At 43.0% G+C, this 22,215-nt stretch overlaps 1 protein-coding gene across 1 annotated transcript in view; it reads right to left on the bottom strand.

Moving 5' to 3' along the window:
- The window catches only part of LOC140480497 (uncharacterized), a 264,377-nt gene that overhangs the window by 23,123 nt on the left and 219,039 nt on the right, over positions 1 to 22,215 (bottom strand). Inside the window, exons 27-31 of the mRNA XM_072575429.1 lie at positions 20,886 to 20,954; positions 16,126 to 16,194; positions 6,910 to 6,990; positions 6,766 to 6,801; positions 4,179 to 4,215 (exon numbers count right to left, since the gene is read on the bottom strand). Of these exons, the coding sequence (XP_072431530.1) occupies positions 4,179 to 4,215; positions 6,766 to 6,801; positions 6,910 to 6,990; positions 16,126 to 16,194; positions 20,886 to 20,954 (292 nt within the window). The remainder of the gene's footprint in view (positions 1 to 4,178; positions 4,216 to 6,765; positions 6,802 to 6,909; positions 6,991 to 16,125; positions 16,195 to 20,885; positions 20,955 to 22,215) is intronic.

Genomic DNA, 22,215 nt, shown 5'->3' with positions numbered 1-22,215 from the left:
CGGAGCGGGGACACTGGGAAACAGCAGACAGGGCAGGGATTAGGGATACTGGGAAACAGCAGCCGGAGCGAGGGCACCAGGAAACAGCAGTCGGAGCGGGGATACAGGGAAACAGCAGCCGGAGCGAGGGCACCAGGAAACAGCAGTCGGAGCGGGGATACAGGGAAACAGCAGCTGGAGTGGAGACTCTGGGAAACAGCAGCCGGAGCAAGGGACACAGGGAAATAGCAGTCGGAACGGGGTCACAGGGAAACAGCAGTCGGAACGGGGTCACAGGGAAACAGTAGTCGGAGCGTTGAGAAACCGGGAAACAGCAACCGGAGCAGAGGCACTGCGAAACAGCAGTCGGAGCGGGGGACACCGGGAAACAACATCTGGAGCGGGGGACACCGGGAAACAGCGGTCAGAGTGGGGGCACTGGGAAACAGCAGTCGGAATGAGGATACCGGGAAACAGCAGATGGAGTGGGGTCACAGGGAAACAGCAGACAGAGCGGGGATACCAGGAAACAACAGTCGGAGTGGGGAAACCGGAAAACAGCAATCGGAGCGGGGAACACTGGGAAACAGCAGCTGGAGCGGGGACACCGGGAAACAGCAGTTGGAGCAGGGGACACCGGGAAATAGCAGCCGGAGTGGGAACACCGGGAAACAGCATTCGGAGTTGGGGACACCGGGAAACAGCAGTCGGAGCGGGGACACTGGGAAACAGCAGCCAGAGCGAGGGACACCAGGAAACAGCAGATGGAACGGGGACACTGGGAAACAGCAGTCAGAGCGGCGACACAGGGAAACAGTGACTGGAGCGGGAATGCTGGTAAATAGAAACCCAGAGCGAGGACATGAGTGACCCAGCAGCCTGATGCAGGAGCGAGGTTGGTGTTCCAACATGGAATATGGTGGCAGCTTGCTGTCAGGTCATGTGGAGGCCCCCTGTGCTGATCTACTGCAGAGATCCTTTGAAGAGAGACTGTGGTGACTGACTTTTCAACTGTGCTCCTTGTTTTTTCTGACCTGTGGTCATACTTTGTATAGATATAATGCAACCCTTTCCTTCATTTCTCCATTCTGTTACGAGAATTGTACCTAGGTACCTTTGCACCTAAGATAGCACTGGAAAAGGCGACTTCACTGCACTCATTTGAGTACATGTGGCAATAAAGCTAATTCAATTCAAGCCCTCACATTCACCACAAAGAAGTCTCATGATATGCCCGCACACTGTGTGGCATAGAGGCATCCCAAGTAGATCAATATAATGTCTCCACAAAGACCTCTGAGGAACATAATTCAAATGGAAATTTTTATGCTACATTGGATGAGTAAAAGTCTGTCAGTAAGCTAACATGATAGCAGCCACCCACCCAAAAAAGCATGTCACAAACATACAGTTGACTTTTGATCAAGATGGTAAAAACAATGACTGCAGATGCTGGAAACCAGATTCTGGATTAGTGGTGCTGGAAGAGCACAGCAGTTCAGGCAGTATCCAAGTAGCTTCGAAATCGACGTTTTGGGCAAAAGCCCTTCATCAGGAATAAAGGCAGTGAGGCTGAAGCGTGGAGAGATAAGCTAGAGGAGGGTGGGGGTGGGGAGAAAGTAGCATAAAGTACAATGGGTGAGTGGGGGAGGGATGAAGGTGATAGGTCAGGGAGGAGAGGGTAGAGTGGATAGGTGGAAAAGGAGATAGGCAGGTAGGACAAGTCCGGACAAGTCTTGGCAAGATTCCAACTTGGTGTTCGTGCGTGTGATTTTCAGGCTTTGCTTGCGATCTATGAGTTTCCCATCCTTCATGTTCCCTTTTGTGCTGCGGTCTCTGTGGCTTTCTTCTATTTCTGTTGAGCCCCTTTTTTCGAACTGTTAATGTCCCCAATTTATCCCCAGTGCATAGTACTTTGTAAATTCCCTTGTTGCCCCTACACTCTCCTCATGTAAAGATCAGCATTATCATGAACTTTTTTAACCACCCTTTCGGGAGCTCCCATACCCTCCTACATATCTTCAAGGTACCATGCTGTAATTTCCAACTGCCCTCCATCACTGTCATCATTCCCTCAGCAACCCAATATAATGAAACCCATCACCAGGTCTGAGTTGCCTGCTTTTCCAGGACTCCACAGAATGCCCCTTGACCATATCGAGCAATCCCCAACACTGACCATGGTCCAACCCCAAGATTGAGTTAGCAAGACAGCCCCCCATGACAACAGTCCACCCCTCCCCAGATTGACCGCTCCACAGTACATCATCTGACTGCACTTAGTTTGCTGGGTTAACTGGGACTCAGTGCCCAACCACAAAATATTGATCCCTAGTCTCTGATAGGGCCCAGTGTCTTCCTGACTGCAGCCAAGACCTTGCACTTGATTAGGACAATCTCCTTGACTGACTGTGGTTGTACCTCCTGACTGATCACATAGTCCCTTGACACCATTAAGGACTGTTTCCCTTTGAATTTTATACATGACCATTTGCGTGAGGCTCGTGCATCATGTTTGCTTCATAAACTGCTGGAATCTGCTGCAGATGTGACACTGATGCTGTGACAATGCCCACCTCCCTAACTGTTCTGTGCTCCCCAGTGTGAGAAAGTCCCTGCCTCTCCCTCTGACAGTCTGTAACTGAGTATTGAAATCCTTGTGCATTAAACAAGCAATGTGGACCACAATGCAAACCATAAGTCAATGAATAAGTGCTAAGAAAATGAGATAAGATGTTGCTTGACTTGGAGTTAATGTAGGTCAGTGAGCACAGTGGTGATGGGTAAATAGGTCTTACTGTCAGTTTACACAATGGCAGGCACTAGAGTTTTAAATGGCCTCAGCTTTAAGAAAATCATTATGTGTTGTTGTTTTGATAGTTATAGGAAATAGAAACAATGTGAAACCTTTAGTTTCCTATAAATGCCAGTGATTCAATGCTGAAAAGCAATGTTTATCTTTTATAACTATAGTGCAGTACCTATTTTTCTTTATCTCAACTCACCTGTTAAAATGTAGCACAATATTAAATATATGTTTACAGATGGTTCATCTCATACATAAATACAAAAAACAAATTGAAAATAAAATCATTACATGATCTTGTAAACACTGTTCAATATTTCAGAATTTACTCATTGTCAAAAGAGCCATGAAGTTTCAAATATTTGCTTGGTGGTATAGCAGTTTTGTAATGTTTAATTTTTGTCAATAATCCATCACTTTCACAAATGCATGGGAGTTCCTGAGTTATAACTTCCTGAACACATTGGAACTTATCAAACTGAGATGCACTTGCATGCTGTGCTAAGATATTCAATCAAAAAATAGGTTCTGCTTCATTGCCCTTTATGAAGGCCATAACAGACACATGAAACAATGGCAAAGGGTGATTGAAAGCCATTCATTTGAAAGCAATGGAAACAAAATTTGCTGGAAAAGCTCAGCAGATCTGGCAGCATCTGTGAAGGGAAATCAAAATTAACATTTTGGATCAGGTGACCCTTCCCCAGAACAGTTGAAGGCAATGTTTACTGAAAGATTTCCTTCAGTGAAGAGATGGTACATTGCATTTTGGAAAGTGGTATAAAGCTACATTGAGGAGCTTTGTGCAAGCATTTAATTATGCACAAACAGTGCATTACTTACCTACCCAGAAAAGGCCAGCAAATTCATTCAGACTAACAATAGATCTCCCAAAAGCCACAACTAGTTCAGTTTGTGATAATATTGTAGATCAATTTAAATCTGTCCCATTTTACAGACATTGGATTGGTATCTCTGAAAGTAATAATGCACGGCCGTATTTACCAAACTTTATTTTGTTTTAAACATATTCTGATAAAAATCACTGCAATAATAGAAAAGTTGCATCCCTCTCTGTATCTCCCTTCATATCTCTCATATGCTTGCTCTGTAATGCCTCCTTCAGTTTATGTGTCTGATTTTGGTGGCAAAAGACAACCAGCAGCAGTTCTGATGTGTTTTGCTTCTTGCTTTGAATGTAAACTTTTGAAATAAGATATCTACATTCTGGTTCTGAGAGAACACATCCAGCTGAGAAGTAATACCATTGCATTGAATGTCTATTTTCAATCTTTTCAGAATATGTTGTTCCCTGGATTAACAACTTTGAAGGTCACTTTAATTAGAATAATTGTTTACATCACATTGTGTCAATTTGTACATTTGAACTCACCACAGATTGATCTGATCAAAACGATTATTTCTTCGCGCTAATAAAAGATGAGAAGAAATAGAATTACTTTAATACCTTTAATAAATCGAGGTCAAACAATAAGGTCACTCTTTGAAATATGACACATATTAGCTCATGCCAGATGGTACAATTCAATCTTTGAGGAAAAAAAAATTGCAGCAGGACCTTGATCAGCTGGGGAAGTGGGCCAAGAAATGGCAAATGGAGTTTAATATAGGCAAGTATGAGGTCTTGCATTTTTGGGAAGTCAAATCAAGGTAGGAGATTCATAGTGTATGGTAGGGCCTTAAAGAGTGTAGTGGAACAGAGGGATATAGGAGTTGAGGTTCACAGTTCTCTGAAAGTGGAGTCACAGGTAGACAGGGCAGTGAAGAAGGCTTTTGGCACACTGGCCTTCATCAGTTAGGGCATTGAGTATAGAAGTTGGGAAGTTATGTTGCAGTTATATAGAGCATTGATGGGGGCACATTTGGAGTACTGTGTTCAACTTTGGTTAAAATCAGTGTCCAAAGACAGATTAAATTTTTAACACTGAGAAAGAATGAACAGGTCAGAAGAAAAATACTGCAGATGCTGGAGTTCTGAAGATTAAAACAGAAAGTGCTACGAGAAACTCAGCAGATCTGACAGCATCTGTGGAGAGAGAAACAGAGTTAACATTTTTAATTCAATATGACTTCTTTGGAACTAACAGGACAGTTCATTCTTTGATACCACGAAATTGCTTAAAGATGCGATTTATAAATATGGAACTGTGGCAGTTGTAGTTATACCATAGACTCTGTGCAATGAAAGCAATTTAAGATCCCTGTCTTTTGTTCACTTCCTAATTTTATCTCATTTTTAAAGTCAGTGAACAGATTTAAATGCCCTCTTAACCTGCTAACTTTGATGGTGGAGGGTGTTTTATCTGGCAGGAGGCTGGAAGGTGGGTATTCTGTCATGTGCCTGTCATGACTAGATTATATCTGTGGCAGGAAGAGCACTGTACAGCACTAAATGGGTAATTAATACCTCTCATTCAAAGGCAGTTAGTATCTGATCAAGAATCTGGCATCAGGAAGGAAGTGGCCTGCTGAAACATGCCTCATTGTGAATGTCCACCCATCATTCCCCTGGGATCCTGTTATGATTTTGGCCTTTTGTGGCTGCCATCAGCAACTACCACCTCTCCAGTAGCTGCTGTTCAATGAGCTGCTGGCTTTTGAAAGGTTGGTAGCTCTCTGTGTTCAGGCTTCTGCCTACAAGGCTCTTGATCCTGGGGAAGTCCAGCCACTGTCCCATAAGTACCTGGCATTGGCTCTTAAAGTGGCCTTAGCTAAAAAGAGGCCACTTGAAGCTTTTTACAGCTCTAACCAACTGGTAAGACCTCCATCATAGAGTCATAGAGATGTACAGCATCGAAACAGACCCTTCAGTCCAACCTATCCATGCCGACCAGATAGCCCAACCCAATCTAATCCCACCTGCTAGCAGCCGATCCATATCCCTCCAAACCCTTCCTATTCATATACCCATCCAAATGCCTCTTAAATGTTGCAATTGTACCAGCCTCTACCACTTCCTCTGGCAGATCATTCCATACACGTACCACTCTATGCGTGAAAAGGTTGCCCCTTATGTCTGTTTTATATCTTTCGCCTCTCACCCTAAACCTATGCCCTCTAGTTCTGGATTCCCCGACCCCAGGGAAAAGACTTTGTCTGTTTACCCTATCCATGCCCCTCATATGTGAAAAACATTGTATGGAATTGACACACAGCTCTATAATAATCAGGTCATCCAAGTATAAAATATTTCTTCTGAGGTGGAATGTAGTGGTAGGTCTTCTCATGCATTTCCTGCTGCTGTACCATTTGGTTTGGGACAGCATACTTGGAAGAAATTCCAAGTCAATTAATATCACAGCAGGAAGATTTCACACCCATTCTGTTCCTAAAACCATCTATAAACATTAACTTTCCAAGAGTTTGCATGTACTGTTTCTGTTTGATCTTCAAAAAGTTCAAGTATAAACATAAAACAGTTTTTCTGACAAAATAATCACAAAAGTGGGGCAGGGAGAACAAATTCCATGATGTCCTCCCTGTCATCTTCTATAATCTAGTGGAAATCCTGGAGTAAATGTTTAATAGTGGTTATTCGTGCTCAGCCTGTGCCATTTCCATTGCTTTTCTATCAATGTTACAAAAGGAGATCAAATGAACCACACAAAACTCAGGGAAAGTTACTATTCTGGAAGAAGCAACTCATTTGGTGGTGCTTGCACACTCAGAAAGGGATCATAATTAGATTAAATTAGATTAGATTCCCTACAGTGTGGAAATAGGCCCTTCAGCCCAACAAGTCCACACCGACGGTCCGAAGAGTAACTCACTCAGACCCAATTCCCTCTGTCCAATGCACCTAACACTATGAGCAATTTAGCATGGCTGATTCACCTGCTCTGCACTTCCATGGACTGTGGGAGGAAACTGGAGCACCCGGAGGAAACCCACGCAGACACGGGAAGAATGTGCATATAAAATCATCAGTGATATAATTATTCTGTTTGATGGATACTTACGGTGAGACCTGCTTCGCCTTTCTCTCCGTTCTTTCCCTAAAGTTTCAGAAAGTACAAATCATCAGTTCTAGTGCACATTAAATGTTCTCTGAATTGATGATATTAGACAATGAATGTCATTTTGTACAGAAGCAAGTATCTTACAGGATCGCCTTTAGAACCAGAGAGCCCTTCATCCCCTTTGTCACCTTTGTTTCCTCTTTCACCTTTATATCCACGATCTCCCTTAATGAAGCAAAATGTTAAAGTTAAATAGAATTTCAATGCTAAATGAGATGGAATCAATTAATTAATATACTTTATATAAATTCAATAAAAGAAACAAGTTCTCTCCCACCAGCATTCAACCTTTGCCTTACTAAGGAAGTAAGCACTGAGTTGTAGTAAACATGTATATAAAAATATTTAGGGCCATGAAGGTTAACTATATGGTGGTAGAGAAGGGTTCTTGCAGTGGAGTGGTGGTGTCGCTAGGCTAGGAAGCTTGGGTTCAAGTCCCACTTGCTCCAGAGGTGCATAATAACTTGTCTGAAAAGTCTGATTAAAAACTGAGAGTGTGAGGTGAGGATAGACAGCAAGAGTGACAGGCAAGGCCTACAGCGGATGCAATGACAGGAGCCAAGGGCAACAGTTGGGAGAAAAAGAATCTGAGGGTGAGAGTGGAAGCAACTGGGGAAAGGTCTCGTAAGCATACACCCCATGGTAGAGGTTGTCTGTGGCAAGCAACATTAAAGTGAAACTGGCAACAATAAATGGATATATTTTATTTATGACATTAAGTGAAGATATGCTAAGCGAGTCAACATTAAATTGAGACATTAGATTCCCTACAGTGTGGAAACAGGCCCTTCAGCCCAACAAGTCCACACCGACCGTTCTGAAGAGTAACCCACCCAGTCCCATTTCCCTCTGACTAATGCATCTAGCACTATGGGCAATTTAGCATGACCAATTTACCTGCCCTGCACATCACTTGGACTGTGGGAGGAAACTGGAGCATCCAGAGGAAACCCACACAGACATGGGGAGAATGTGCAAACTCCACACAGACAGTTGCCCGAGGCTGGAATCAAACCTGGATGCCTGGTGCTATGAGGCAACAGTGCTAATCACTGAGCCACTGTGCTGTCCATTTCAGAATCATTACCAAATTCATTAGCACAGTGTAGCAGCTCTAGCCTCACTTCAGCTGCTCACTTTCCTGAGGCTCAGGAATCTCAAGCAGCTGACATTAATGCTGGATTAGGGCTCTTTGATGCAGTGATAGTGAGTCTACTTCTAGGCCAAATGGTCTGGGTTCAAATTCCATCTTCCTTGTGGAAGTATGCCTGAACAATTGGTTAAAATTGAAACAGAGAAGTCAGCCAAAGAAAGTCACCTCTTTAATTCAATGAGACACAAGCTTTAATGTTTAACTTCCTATCTGCCTCACATACCTCCATTTTGGGGTTAAAATTGCCTCTGTAATTACTACTGTAGGGAAGATGGCAACCAACTGCATACAGTTCTGCAGTATTACCATGTCCAATCATAAATGGCAATGGACAATTACAATATATACCTGTGTGGAAAAGTCAGATTTCTGAGACGAACTTTCACCCGAAATGTAGGGGGGGGATCAACTTATAGGTGAGTAATATTTATGAGGAATTGAATCCACCCTCTCACATTGTCTGACCTGTTTACAGTGGCATATTAATTCATTACAGAGTTGCCAAGTCAGCAACTGTGCTCATCAGTATACCCCACCTTCTCACTACCTCGCCACCAAAATAGCACAATTGCAATCACAAAAAATTCTTATTATTGACTTATTATTTAGGAAATAATAATCTCTTTAGAAATTGAGTTTAATTTGTATTTACACCATTTACTTTATTCTTTATCGCAGTATTGAAAAGAACACTATTTAATAGAAGAACATACACTGAGTATGTATTAAAATCAATAAAAATCACCTTCCTCCTCCTCGGTTTCACAACCAAATAAATCAATTCAGTTGGATTCTTAAATTGCATCATCATACAGTCATGGTCAGAAGTCATATGACACCAGGTTATAGTCCAACAGGTTTATTTGACATTGCAAGCTTTTGAAGCACTGCTTCTTCACTTCATCTGATGAAGAAGCAGCTCTCTGAAAGCTTGAAATTTCAAATTAATCTGTTGAATTATAACCTGGTGTTATGTGACTTTTGACTTTGTCAACCCTAGTCTAACACTGGCACCTTCACACATTGATCATTAACATTATCTTCATCAGTAATCATGCAATCATGGGCCATATCATTCCACAAATAATCATTTGTGTACCATGAGATGAACTGAATATCCCATGTTCCTTGATCAATTTGATGGTGATTTCCTTTTTGATTTAATCTCAGGCCTTTCCAAGTCACTCAGATAGAATTACTAACATTGGAACCTATATGTTGCCTCCCTTGGTGGATGTCTACCTTCCTTCAATCATCCAGTCATTCCACTTTTCCTCATGCTATCCTTGAAGAGGGAGATCCAATGGTTGAACAAGACTGGTTTGATTGCTGGGAATCCCTGTAATCTCACTGATTCCTGAACTGACTGCAGAATCAACATCATCAACAAGGTGTGATCTGAACATATCCTAGTTGAGAAAACCTCACTCATTAAATGCCCTCCTGGTCAGAATTCCAAACAGTCCTGTTTCAAGCTTTGCCTGATGATGGCAAGTAATATTCATGCCACACAAGTGTCAGGAAATGATCACTTCGAACACGACAGAGACAAACCATCTCCCTTTGACATTCAATAGCTTTGTTGAAAACCCCATCATTAACACCTCAGGTTAATATTGACCATAAACTAACTGGGGAGCAGGAGAATCGACGTTTCAGGCATAAACCCTTCTTCTTTTAATTTATGCCCGAAACGTCAATTCTCCTGCTCCTCAGATGCTGCCTGGCCTGCTGTGTTTTTCCAGCACCACATTTTTCAACTCTGGTACTCCAGCATCTGCAGTCCTCACTTTCTCCTACGTAAACTAACTGGATCAACCATCTAAAGATTGTTGTTACATAAGCATGTCAGAGACTGGGAATTCTATGACCAGTACCTCATCTCTTGACTTTCCAAAGCCTGCCTACCATCTGCAAGGCACAAGTCAGGAGTATGATGGAATATTCTCCAGTTGCTGAATGAGTGCTACTTCAACTGTACTCAGGTACACTTAAGAAGATTGACGTTGCCAAGTTCAAAGCAGCCTGCTGTATTGGCACGCTATTGACTACTTTAAATATTGATGCAATGTACAACTGATGTACAGCAACAGCAATGTGTGTTGTCTATAGTTCACCAAGACTCTGTCAATGGTGGATACATGGGAATACTTGCATGTTACCCATCATCCTGACTTGGAAGCGCACCCCACTCCTTCACTGTCACTGTGTCAAAATCCTGGTACTCCCTCCTTGACAGCACTGTGGATGTACCTACATGGACAGCAGTGGTTCAAAATAGTGGCTCACCAACATCTTTTGAAGGGTAAGTAGTGATGAGGAATCATTGCTGGTGTTATCAAATTAAGGTCTCATGAACAAAATGAACAAAATGAGATAAATCATGACATAATCTGTTTAAGTGAAATTGTTTGAGGGATTGATGTTGACCAGGGTAGCAGGACAATTCCACTGTTCTTCCTGCAATGGGGTCTTTTTCCATTCTTTGAAGAGGACAGATAATTTAACATCTCATCTGTAAAATGGCACTTCCAAATCTGTAGCACTCTTTCAGGGTACTGAAGTTTTAGCCTAGCTGATATTTTTAAAATCACTGGATCTTGAAATCATGGCCACTTAAATTAAATCAAAACAGCTGATGGAAATCTGAAATAAAAACAGCAACTGTCAGAGAAACTCTTCAGCTCTAACAGCATCTGTAGAGACAGAAACAGAACTAACATTTCGAGTTTGATATGATTCCTCATTAAATCCCGTTCTGGAAAAGAGTCACATTCAACTCAAAATGTTTCTTTCTCCACAGTCACTGCTAGACCTGTTGAAGTTCTCTGGCATTTCTGTTTTGATTTCAAATTGTAACATTTTGATTCAGTAATGGGAGCATTACACCAAACCACACCTAAGTATGCAGCAATATTAGAAATACCTATGCAAAGTTATCATTTGGTGTCATGTTACAACCTTATGTTTTCATTTGTTGATTTTTCTGTATATGATAAATGGCAACCCCTGGGCATCTGTACTGAGTTCTCAGCTATTCATCATATTTCTAAATGATTTGCAAGAAGGAATGGAGAGCCATAAGTCCATATTTTCTGAAGTAACCTTATTAGGTACTGTCATAAACAGTGTAGATGCCATCAAGAAGCTGCAAAAGTGTATTGGTGAATCATTTGATTGGATAATACCAAAACACATGGAATTACAGAACCATGGAATTGGGGCAGAGAAGCAGTCCATTCAACCCATCATGTCTGAGGAGAGGTATGAGGTCATGCATCTTAATTTACCTAAGATCAAGCTATCTAAGTTTTTTTTATAAAGTTTAAGAAGCTAGGAGAATGGACGAGTGAAGAAATTTAGGGAATCCAAGTACAAAACTACTAATAACTAGAGACCACATATAATAAGAGTTTGAAATGAAGAATAACATTTTGGCTGTTATTTCAAGGGTACTGGGAAAATAAAGGCTGAAAGTTACATTACATTATACAGGGTTCTGTCTGTACCCCAGTACTGTATTCAGTTTTGGGAACCACATTTGGGGAATAATAGTGGCATTTGAATGAGTGCAACACATTTCGTTAGAATGATACTGGGGTTAACAGGATTAAATTGTAATGACTGGTCGCATCAACTTGACTTGCTTTTCTTGAAGATTATGGGGTAATATAATTGATGTGTTTATAATGATTAAAATCATTGATAGAATAGTTGGAAATTATTTCCTCTCATGGGGGAGTTTAGAACAAGAGGGCATTAACTTATAATTACAATTAAACCATTCAGGGGTGATGACGGGAAGTGCTTCTTGACATAAAAGTCTAAGGGAAACCACAAACTCTCAGCAACAACATCTTGTATCCTTATAATGTCTCTAATATAACAAAATACTCCAATGTTCTTCACAAAGCAATATCAAACACAATTTGAAATTTTACCATAAAAGGAGATTGTTAGACAGATGACCAAAACCTTAGAGTAGCAGATAGTTGGAAGGATTGTTTTGAAAGAGGGAAGGTAGGTCGAGAGGAGGAGAGATTTTGGGAGTTCAGGCCTGAGCAGCTAAAAGCATGGCCATAAATATTGGAGCTGCTAAAAATCAGAGTTACGGGAAAGGCCAGAATTAGAGAGGTGGTGATTTGGCAGAAGTAGTAGGGCTGGAGGAGCTTTCAGAGATGGATAGGGATGAGGTTATGGAGAGATTTGAAAACAAGGGACAGAATATTACCTGAATGACGTAGGGTAAGGTGAGAAATCTCAGCGAATTACATGAGAAATCAATTTTTTTTGATGGCAGGATGTTGTTTTTTTTTAAACAGTTTGAAATAAGATTCTCACTAGACAGTGGCGAGGTGTCTATTAAAGGGGATTATTGCTTGTTAATGGGCTCATGAATGCAGAATCTCACCTCATTTATATGGAACTTCCTATCTTCTCACACGCCATGTAGAATCAAGACATTGACAATTCCCAGCATTAATATCTGAGTAGGTACCTAGTAACTCCGGGCGAAAGTGAGGACTGCGGATGCTTGAGATTAGAGTCCAGTGTAGTGCTGGAAAGGCACAGCAGGTCAGGTAGCCTCTGAGGAACAGGTAAATCGACCTTTCGGGCAAAAGCCCTTCATCAGGAATGAGGCTGGGAGTCTCGGGAGTGGAAAGATAAATAGGTTTGGGGTGGGGCTGGGGCGAAGGTAGCTGAGAGTGCTATAGGTAGATGGAGGTGATAGGTCGGAGAGGTGGGTGGAGCGGATAGGTGGGAAGGAAGATGGACAGATGGGACAGGTCATGAGGGCAGTGCTGAGCTGGAAGGTTGGAACTGGGATAAGGTGGAGGGAGGGAAAATGAGGAAACTGGTGAAATCCACATTGATACCACCTAGTGACTCCATCTTACTGCTTGCTCTACTGGACCATTATCTTGGATACTCAGAAACAAACTCTGAGGGCAGGTCCTGTGGCACTCCATTTACTCGACTGTATTTACAATTCACTCCATTTACAGATGACAGTGCCCGACATCACCCAGAACCCTCAAGTTACCTTTCCAATCTACTCCTGGGACCATGCTGCATGCTGGTCTTCAGGGACAGTCTGACTAACAGCACTGCAATGCTGCTGCAAGGGCACTATAAGCTATGGGATAGACATCCAACTTACAGACTAGATGAGGCTGCATCTCAGAGCTGCTAGCCTGCTCTCTTACTGCTAACTCATCTTGACCCTATCTGAATTCTACCTTGCCTTGTTATATAGTTGTCAGCAGCTACCAGTCAGGTGAAGGGAGACTGCCTTCAGTCAGGTGGTCCTAGGATAGCAAGCCAGGGCAGAGACTTGAGCAGCATCAGTCAGAGGCAGGATCCTCTCCTTGTCAGTGGTGAGGGTGTTGTTGGGCATTCCACCACCTATTTTGGTTATTTCTGCCCTTTTATGGGCTGCTTTCTCAGGGCATTGAGAAAAATGGAGTGATTGAGTAAAATGAAAGTGGGTGTTGTTGTTGGTACTGGTGGAGGAAGAAGTGTTAAAGTGTGCTGAGCAAATGAGGATGTCCAGGGTAGGAGGGATGGGGGATCATCTCGGAGAGTGTGAAGGAAGAGTGAGGGTGGTAGAGCATGAGCTTTGATGGGAGGTGGGTAAAGTGGCAGAGAGAGTGTGAGTGTGAAATATTGGAGAGACGATGGTCATTGACCTTCATTCTTAATGGCTGGCTCTTACTCCAGTCCACAATGCTCCACATGAAAAGCTTGGACCAGGATGCTACAATATTATGGCATGGTCTCCTTTTCCTGGGAGAAGAAGCTGTCTCTGCTCTGCATAACTCTATCCTCCCAGATCTCCAGGTCTCTGTCTGCAAGCATGGCACTAATCTCTGCTTCTCTGCCACATCCAGGGTAACTGTCACAAACTGTGCAGGGCAGCTTCAGACTGACAGTGCTTATTCTGTTGTACAACAGCTTCTATTCTGGGATATCCATGCAGTGACATGTTCTTTCAGATATGGTGAGTGGTAGAATCCAGCTGGCACGAGATGAGAGGGGTGCTATAGGAATGTAGTAGGTAGCTAATGATGTGAGTTTACAGTGAGAAATCTCACAAGGCCTCATGGAGAGAACCACCCCCCCCTGTGAAACTTAACAACATTGACACATAGTCAAAATATCGTAACATTCAACCAAAAATGAGAGCTTAAATTTGAAGAATTGTTTCTTGGAAGCTTCCATAGATCATGAGAAAAGTGTTGAAAGGTGAGCCTCACTTAACAATATAATGGGCAGAATGTTCCCTACTGGCAGTTCCACTCTTCAACAATTCACTTTGGAGCTCAAGAACTTGCAAGTTTCTGAAGGTCATTTTGCAGCAGGGACACTCACATCTCACGCATCTACACTGGATGCTTTTGCACTTGGATGGAACATGCACCATATGCCTCCTCGCTTACTATCATGGTGCTCAGACACTTTGCTCTCACCTAGAGGCTGTCAGCCTCTGCACTTTGCTTTCTTACTGCACACTCATTAACTTCAGTGCTGACCAACAGGCTGCCAGCCTCTGAGTGGGCACATTGTTTTCTAAGGTCAGGGCTGATTCATCTCTAGTTGTAGGCTGCTGGCCTCAGTGCTTACATTGCTTTCTAGTGCAGAGATAGAAGCAGACAGCTAGTGATGGTGGGGAGCACTAAACATGACAAGGCGTGGATTTGTCACTGTGTGGCATTGTGCAACATCAATATCACACCTGCACCATGTTCCAGATGGTTAAGCTGCAAACACATTGCATATGCTTCAAACAAATGGCCAGATGTGAAAGTCAAAGGGGAGCAATCCTTAGTGAACTGAAGGGGTTCATAATCAAGGAGTGTGGTGCAGGAAAAGCACAACCAGTCAGGAAGTATCCGAGGAGCAGGACAATCAATGTTTCGTGCATAAGCTCCTGATGAAGGGTTTATGCCTGAAATGTCGATTCTCCTACTTCTCAGATACTGCCTGACCGGCTGTGCTTTTCCAGCTGTGCTTTGACTCTGATCTCCAACATCTGCAGTCCTCACTTTCTCTACATTTAAAGTCAGTCAAGGACTATTGTTGCAGTCAGTCAATGGGCTCATTTTATTCTAGTCCAGGATTTCGGCCATTGTCAGTCAAGCACTTGGTCGTCTCAGAGTTCAGGATTCATGTCTTTCCAAGGATTCATCCATGAACCAGTCCTACAGCATATGGACTGCATCGATTCAAGAAGGCCATTTACCACCACCTTCTCAAGGGCAACTAGGGACAGGGAGTAAATTCTGGCCCAGCCACTGAAGTCCATGTCCCTTGAGCAAATAAAAAAAATCTTATATTGGAAAAAACAAAATTATGCAGGAGTAGGCCATATAGCTACTCAAGTCTGCTGTATTATTCCACAAGATCATGGCTGATCATCCTCAGCTAAATTTCCTGCCCAATTTCCTTACTAGATCAACCTTGAGTCTATTCAATGATCTAGAGCTAATGATCAAGACCACTGTGTAAGTAAGGCTTGGGTAGCAGAGCTTTGGATGCGACCAAGGATAATGAGGATTGCAGATGGGATGTTGGGCAGAAGTGCATTGGAATACTGAAGTCTATGAGTAACAAAGGCCTGAATGTGGATTCCAACAGCAGATGTTGAAAGGGATAAACAATAAACGCTAGCTCTGCCAGTGATGCCCATATCCCATGAGTGAATTTTAAAAAGTTGTGCCATGGCAGAGCAGATTCTGACAATGATACTGCATTCCAAATCATTAATCTGAGATATGTAGATGGAAGCTTATCTTGACATGAAATTGTGGACAGTTTGGTTCACTCTGAGTTAGTCAGTCGAGAGATGATGGAATGAATGTGGAATCAGTAACTGGTGTTTGGAAATTTTGGTGGTGATAGGGTTAGTGTTAGGGTAATCATGAGGGGCTGATTGTATTAGTCTTGATGCTATCCTCCAGTATACAGGGATTAGATACAGAGGAAAAGGCAAAGTGTAATTATTTCAAGAATCCACGGCAGCTTAAGATTTATTTGTCTATGATAGAAATTTTATCTTGAAGAGGCAAACAATGTATGATTTACATGACACTAATATTTCAGATAATTTACTAACATTCTAATAATGACATGTTAATTTTCTGTACCTTTTGTCCTGGTATACCTTCTCCTGCTGGCCCTCGAGGGCCCATCAAACCTGGAGATCCTACTGCTCCCTGGAGTAAAAACAATGACCTGATTAGGGATTAAGTTGACAATGTTGAAATTAACTACAATTTTTCTCAATAACACAGGTATTTCGGTGATACTGAAATTATCTTCCATTACATTTTGAGTGCGAGCAGCAGCGGAGGTAAGACGAACCCAAAAGACTGCAGCTAAGGTAAGGCAGTTTTTAAAAAAATTACTTACCGGTAGCGGACAGCGGTGTTTTCCCTTTCACAGAAGGAGCGGGAGCTGCGGAGGAAGTGACGAGGACCAGAGGGGCAGCCGCGAAGGAAAGCAGTGACCATGTATATCAGCAAGGCGGCTAAACCTGAGACTCTACAACTGTAGTGTCCCCCACCCGCCCTCCTCCTCTAATCTAGTTAATAAGGTACGGTTCATTCTAAACTTCCTCTATTGAATATAAGTTTGTTATTGATTTTATTGCACCTTGAACTAAGCTTTCTACTTTAGTACTGAGTGGGTGTTCAGATAAGTCGGGTATGGATGCTAGGGCAGTTGCTTGCTCCTCCTGCAGAATGTGGCAGGTGGAAGACATGGCACACGTCTCCGCTGGCTACATCTGTGGGAAGTGCACCCAACTTCAGCTCCTTGAAAACTGCGTTAGGGAATTGGAGCTGGAGCTGGATGAACTACGGATCATTTGGGAGGCTGAGGGGGTAATTGAGAGGAGTTACCGGGAGTTGGTCACTCCTAAGGCTCAGGACAAGGATAGATGGGTTACAGTTAGGGGGAGGAAAGGGGACAGACAGACAGTGCAGAGATCCCCTGTGGACATTCCCCTCAGCAATAAGTATACCGTTTTGGATACTGCTGGGGGGGATGACCTACCAGAGGAAAGCCATAGCAGTCAGTTCTCTGGCACTGAGCCTGACACTGTGGCAAAGAAGGGAAGGGAGCAGAATAGAAAAGTACTCGTTGTAGAGGACTCGATAGTTAGGGGAATCGACAGGAGATTTTGTGGTCAGGATTGGGATTCCTGGAAGGTATGTTGCCTTCCTGGTGCCAGGGTCCAGGACGTCTCCGATCGGGTGTATAAGGTTCTAAAAGGGGAGGGTGAACAGTCAGAAATCGTGTTACATATTGGCACTAATAATATAGCCAGGAAAAGGATCGAAGATATAAAAAGTGATTTCAGGGAGTTAGGATGGAAGCTGCAAAGCAGGATGAACAGAGTAGTGTTCTCGAGTTTACTACTGGTGCCACGAGATAGCGAGGCGAGGAACAGGGAGTGGGCGCAGCTTAATATGTGGCTGAGCAGCTGGTGTAGGAAGGAGGGCTTCAGATATGTAAATAATTGGGATGCCTTCTGGGGAAGGTGGGACCTGTACAAGAAGGATGGGTTGCATCTGAACTGGAAGGGGACCAATGTCCTGGGTGGAACGTTTGCTCGAGCAGTTCGAGAGGATTTAAACTAGTATGGCAGGGGGGTGGGAACCTGAACTGTATACCGGAGGTGAGAGTTGATGCAGATGAGGCAATAGCAAGAGGTAGACCAGCTAGTGGGAAGGAATTTCCTGGCAAGGAACCAAGGGATCAGTTAAAGTGTGTTTGCTTTAATGTAAGGAGTATCAGGAATAAAAGTGACGAACTTAGAGCATGGATCAGTACCTGGTGCTATGTTGTTGTGGCCATAACAGAGACGTGGGTTTCTCAGGGGCAGGAATTGTTGCTGGATGTTCCAGGGTTTAGAGCGTTTAAAAAGAATAGGGAGGGGGGAAAAAAGAGGAGGGGGTGTAGCACTACTAATCAGAGAGGGCATCACAGCTACAGAAGCTTCCATTGTCGAGGAAGATCTGCCTACCGAGTCAGTATGGGTGGAAATTAGGAACAGCAAGGGAGCAGTCACCTCGTTAGAGGTTTACTACAGGCCCCCCAATAGCAGCAGGGAGATGGAAGAAAGTATAGGTCGGCAGATTTTGGAAAAGTGTGGACGTAGTAGAGTTGTTGTAATGGGTGACTTTAACTTTCCCAATATTGATTGGAACCTCCTTCGAGCAGAAGATTTGAATGGAGCTGTTTTTGTAAGGTGTGTTCAGGATGGTTTCCTAACTCAGTACGTTGACAGGCCGACGAGGGGAGAGGCCATTCTAGACTTAGTGCTCGGAAATGAGCCGGGGCAGGTATCAGATCTTGTGGTGGGAGAGCACAACTGCCTCACATTCTACATAGCTATGGAGAAGGAGAGGATTAGGCAAAATGAGAGGATATTTGATTGGGGAAGAGGAAACTATGAAGCGATTAGACATGAGTTAGGAAGCATAGATTGGGAGCAATTCTTCGATGATAAAGGCACTATAGACATGTGGAGACTGTTTAAGGAACAGTTGTTGCAAGTGATGAATAAATATGTCCCACTGAGACAGGCAAGAAGTGGTAAGATAAAGGAACCTTGGATGACGAGAGCGGTGGAGCTTCTCGTCAAAAGGAAAAAGGTAGCTTACATAAGGTGGAGGAAGCTAGGGTCAAGGTCAGCTCTAGAGGATTACAGGCAGGCGAGGAAGGAGCTCAAAAATAGTCTGAGGAGAGCCAGGAGGGGGCACGAGAAAGGCTTGGCAGAACGGATTAGGAAGAACACAAAGGCATTTTACACTTATGTGAGGAATAAGAGAATGGTCAAAGAAAGGGTAGGGCCGATCAGGGATAGCATAGGGAATTTGTGTGTGGAGTCTGAGGAGGTAGGGGAAGCCCTAAATGAGTTTTTTGCTTCTGTCTTTATGAAAGAAGTGAACTTTGTAGTGAATGAAACCTTTGAAGAGCAGGTGTGCATGCTGAAATGGATAGAGATAGAGGAAGCTGATGTGCTGAAAATTTTGTCAAACATTAAGATCGACAAGTCACCAGGCCCGGACCAGATTTGTCCTCGGCTGCTTTGGGAAACGAGAAATGCAATTGCTTCGCCACTTGCAAAGATCTTTTCATCCTCGCTCTCCACTGGAGTCGTACCTGAGGACTGGAGAGAGGCAAATGTAATTCCTCTCTTCAAGAAAGGAAATAGGGAAATCCCCGGCAATTACAGACCAGTAAGTCTCACTTCTGTCATCTGCAAGGTGTTAGAAAGGATTCTGAGGGACAGGATTTATGACCATCTGGAAGAGCATGGCTTGATTAAATGCAGTCAACACAGCTTTGTGAGGGGCAGGTCATGCCTCACAAACCTTATCGAGTTCTTTGAGGATGTGATTAGAAAGATTGATGAGGGTCGAGCTGTGGATGTGGTGTATATGGACTTCAGCAAGGCATTTGATAAGGTTCCCCATGATAGGCTCATTCAGAATGTCAGGAGGAATGGGATTCAGGGGAACATAGCTGTCTAGATACAGAATTGGCTGGCCAACAGAAGACAGCGAGTGGTAGTAGAAGGAAAATATTCTGCCTGGAAGTCTGTGGTGAGTGGTGTTCCACAGGGCTCTGTCCTTGGGCCTCTATTGTTTGTAATTTTTATTGATGACTTGGATGAGGGGATTGAAGGATGGGTCAGCAAGTTTGCAGATGACACAAAGGTTGGAGGTGTCGTTGACAGTATAGAGGGCTGTTGTAGGCTGCAGCGGGACATTGACAGGATGCAGAGATGGGCTGAGAGGTGGCAGATGGAGTTCAACCTGGATAAATGCAAGGTGATGTATTTTGGAAGGTCGAATTTGAAAGCTGAGTACAGGATTAAGGACAGGATTCTTGGCAGTGTGGAGGAACAGAGGGATCTTGGTGTGCAGGTACATAGATCCCTTAAAATTGCCACCCAAGTGGACAGGGTTGTTAAGAAAGCATATGGTGTTTTGGCTTTCATTAACAGGGGGATTGAGTTTAAGAATCGTGAGATCTTGTTGCAGCTCTATAAAACTTTGGTGAGACAGCACTTGGAATACTATGTCCAGTTCTGGTCGCCCTATTATAAGAAAGATGTGGATGCTTTGGAGAGGGTTCAGAGGAGGTTTACTAGGATGCTGCCTGGACTGGAGGGCTTATCTTATGAAGAGAGGTTGACTAAACTCGGACTTTCTTCATTGGAGAAAAGGAGGAGAAGAGGGGACCTAATTGAGATATACAAGATAATGAGAGGCATAGATGGAGTCGATAGCCAGAGATTATTTCCCAGGGCAGAAATGACTAACACGATGGGTCATAGTTTTAAGCTGGTTGGAGGAAAGTATAGAGGGGATGTCAGAGGCGGGTTCTTTACACAGAGAGTTGTGAGAGCATGGAATGCGTTGCCAGCAGCAGTTGTGGAAGCAAGGTCATTGGGGACATTTAAGAGACTGCTGGACATGCATATGGTCACAGAAATTTGAGGGTGCATACATGAGGATCAGTGGTCGGCACATCGTGGGCTGAAGGGCCTGTTCTGTGCTGTACTATTCTATGTTCTATGTCTATGTTCTACATATGTGCACTTATAAAAGGAATCCATTATATCTTTAAAGTAATTCTCAAAGATAAAAGTGATTTGAACTAATGTTACCGTTCTCCTCATATACGATGCCATTTCTCCAAAATTGATGTTTGAAATAATGTTCCTTCCATTGTTTTCTGAAGTTGTAAAGTAGTCCCTTTCGATCATTACTGAAATGTAAGTTTACCCTCTCTGTGTCGTAATCTGACTGAATGATTAATGCAATATGCAATGAGATATATCAGGATTTGTTGAGGGTTCCATTAGGAATGTAAGCTTCAGCTTGATTACCTTTGGTCCTTGTATGGACTCTCCTTGGGATCCTTTAGGTCCAGGCAAACCCATTCTCCCAACGGCACCCTACATAAATTAGGAACAGTTGTAGAATCAAATAATATTGTCCCATGGTTTACAATGAAATTTTCTGGTGAACTTACACGTTACTTTTGACCCATGGGTTGTTATATTGCTCTTCCAATTTTAGCGATAGAGGTACTCATTTAGTTTACTCATTTTTATCAATTAAAGTGGCACAAGTGATCACATGATCACAATTTGCACCCATGGCAAATCAATCTTTGTGCAACTTGAAAAATACTGTGCGAAAACGTGACTCATCCACAAAACAGGCCATGCAATGCTTTGTATTAATCACCATGACTAATTTTCACCAAAATGGTACTACTGACGTTAAAACAGCATTGCACACAATTTCAGCTCTACATATACATTAAATTCTGGGCTGACAAGTGAAAAGTATAGCCATGCTCCACAAGTGCCCAACAATGACCTTCTCCAAAAAGAGAGACTCCAACTATCACCCATTGATGTTGAATGGCATTACTATCACTAAATCCTATACTATCAACATCCTAGGGGCTACCATTGACTAGAAACTGAACTGGTCTCACCATATAAGTACTGTGACTACAAGAGTAAGTCAGAGGCTAGGAATCCTGCTGCGATTAACTCATCTACTGATTCCCCCAAGTCTTCCATCATCTATATAGTACAAATCAGGACTGTGATGGAATATTCTCCATTTGTCTAAATGAGTATAACTTCAACAAGATTCAGGAATCCAGGATGAAGCATCCCAGTTGATTGACACCACATTCACAAAAATCCATTCTCTCTAGCATCGATGCTCAGTAGCAGCAGTGTGTAATATCTACAAGACACAGTGGAGAAATTCACTAAGGCTTCTTATACAGCACCTTGCAAACCTAAGACCACTACCATCTAGAAGGACATATATGGGAACACCGCCAGAGGCAAGTTTCCCTCTAAGCCACTTTCATCCTGACTTGGAAACATACCTCTGTTCCTTCAGTATTTATGAGTCAGAAGTCCTGAAACTCCCTCCCTAACAGAATTGTGGGTCTACATACACCAAATAAACTGCTGCAGTTCAAGAAAGCAGCTCACCCCCCTCCCTCCACTTTCACAAGGCTCAACGTGGAAGTGCAATAAATGTTGGCCCAGCCCATGCCATGAATGAATTAAAAACTCTACACATATCAAATACAGGTAGTTCTTCCATAACGCGATAGTTGTGTTCTTGTGCAACCCTGTGCTATATAAAACTCGCATAATAAAAATAGCATGCAAAGTGTTGGCA

The sequence above is a fragment of the Chiloscyllium punctatum genome, chromosome 8 (assembly GCF_047496795.1).
Source record: "Chiloscyllium punctatum isolate Juve2018m chromosome 8, sChiPun1.3, whole genome shotgun sequence".
NCBI classification, from domain to species: Eukaryota; Metazoa; Chordata; class Chondrichthyes; order Orectolobiformes; family Hemiscylliidae; genus Chiloscyllium; species Chiloscyllium punctatum.
The sequence above is the reverse complement of the archived record's forward strand: the minus strand, read 5'-3'. Positions and strand labels throughout refer to the sequence as shown.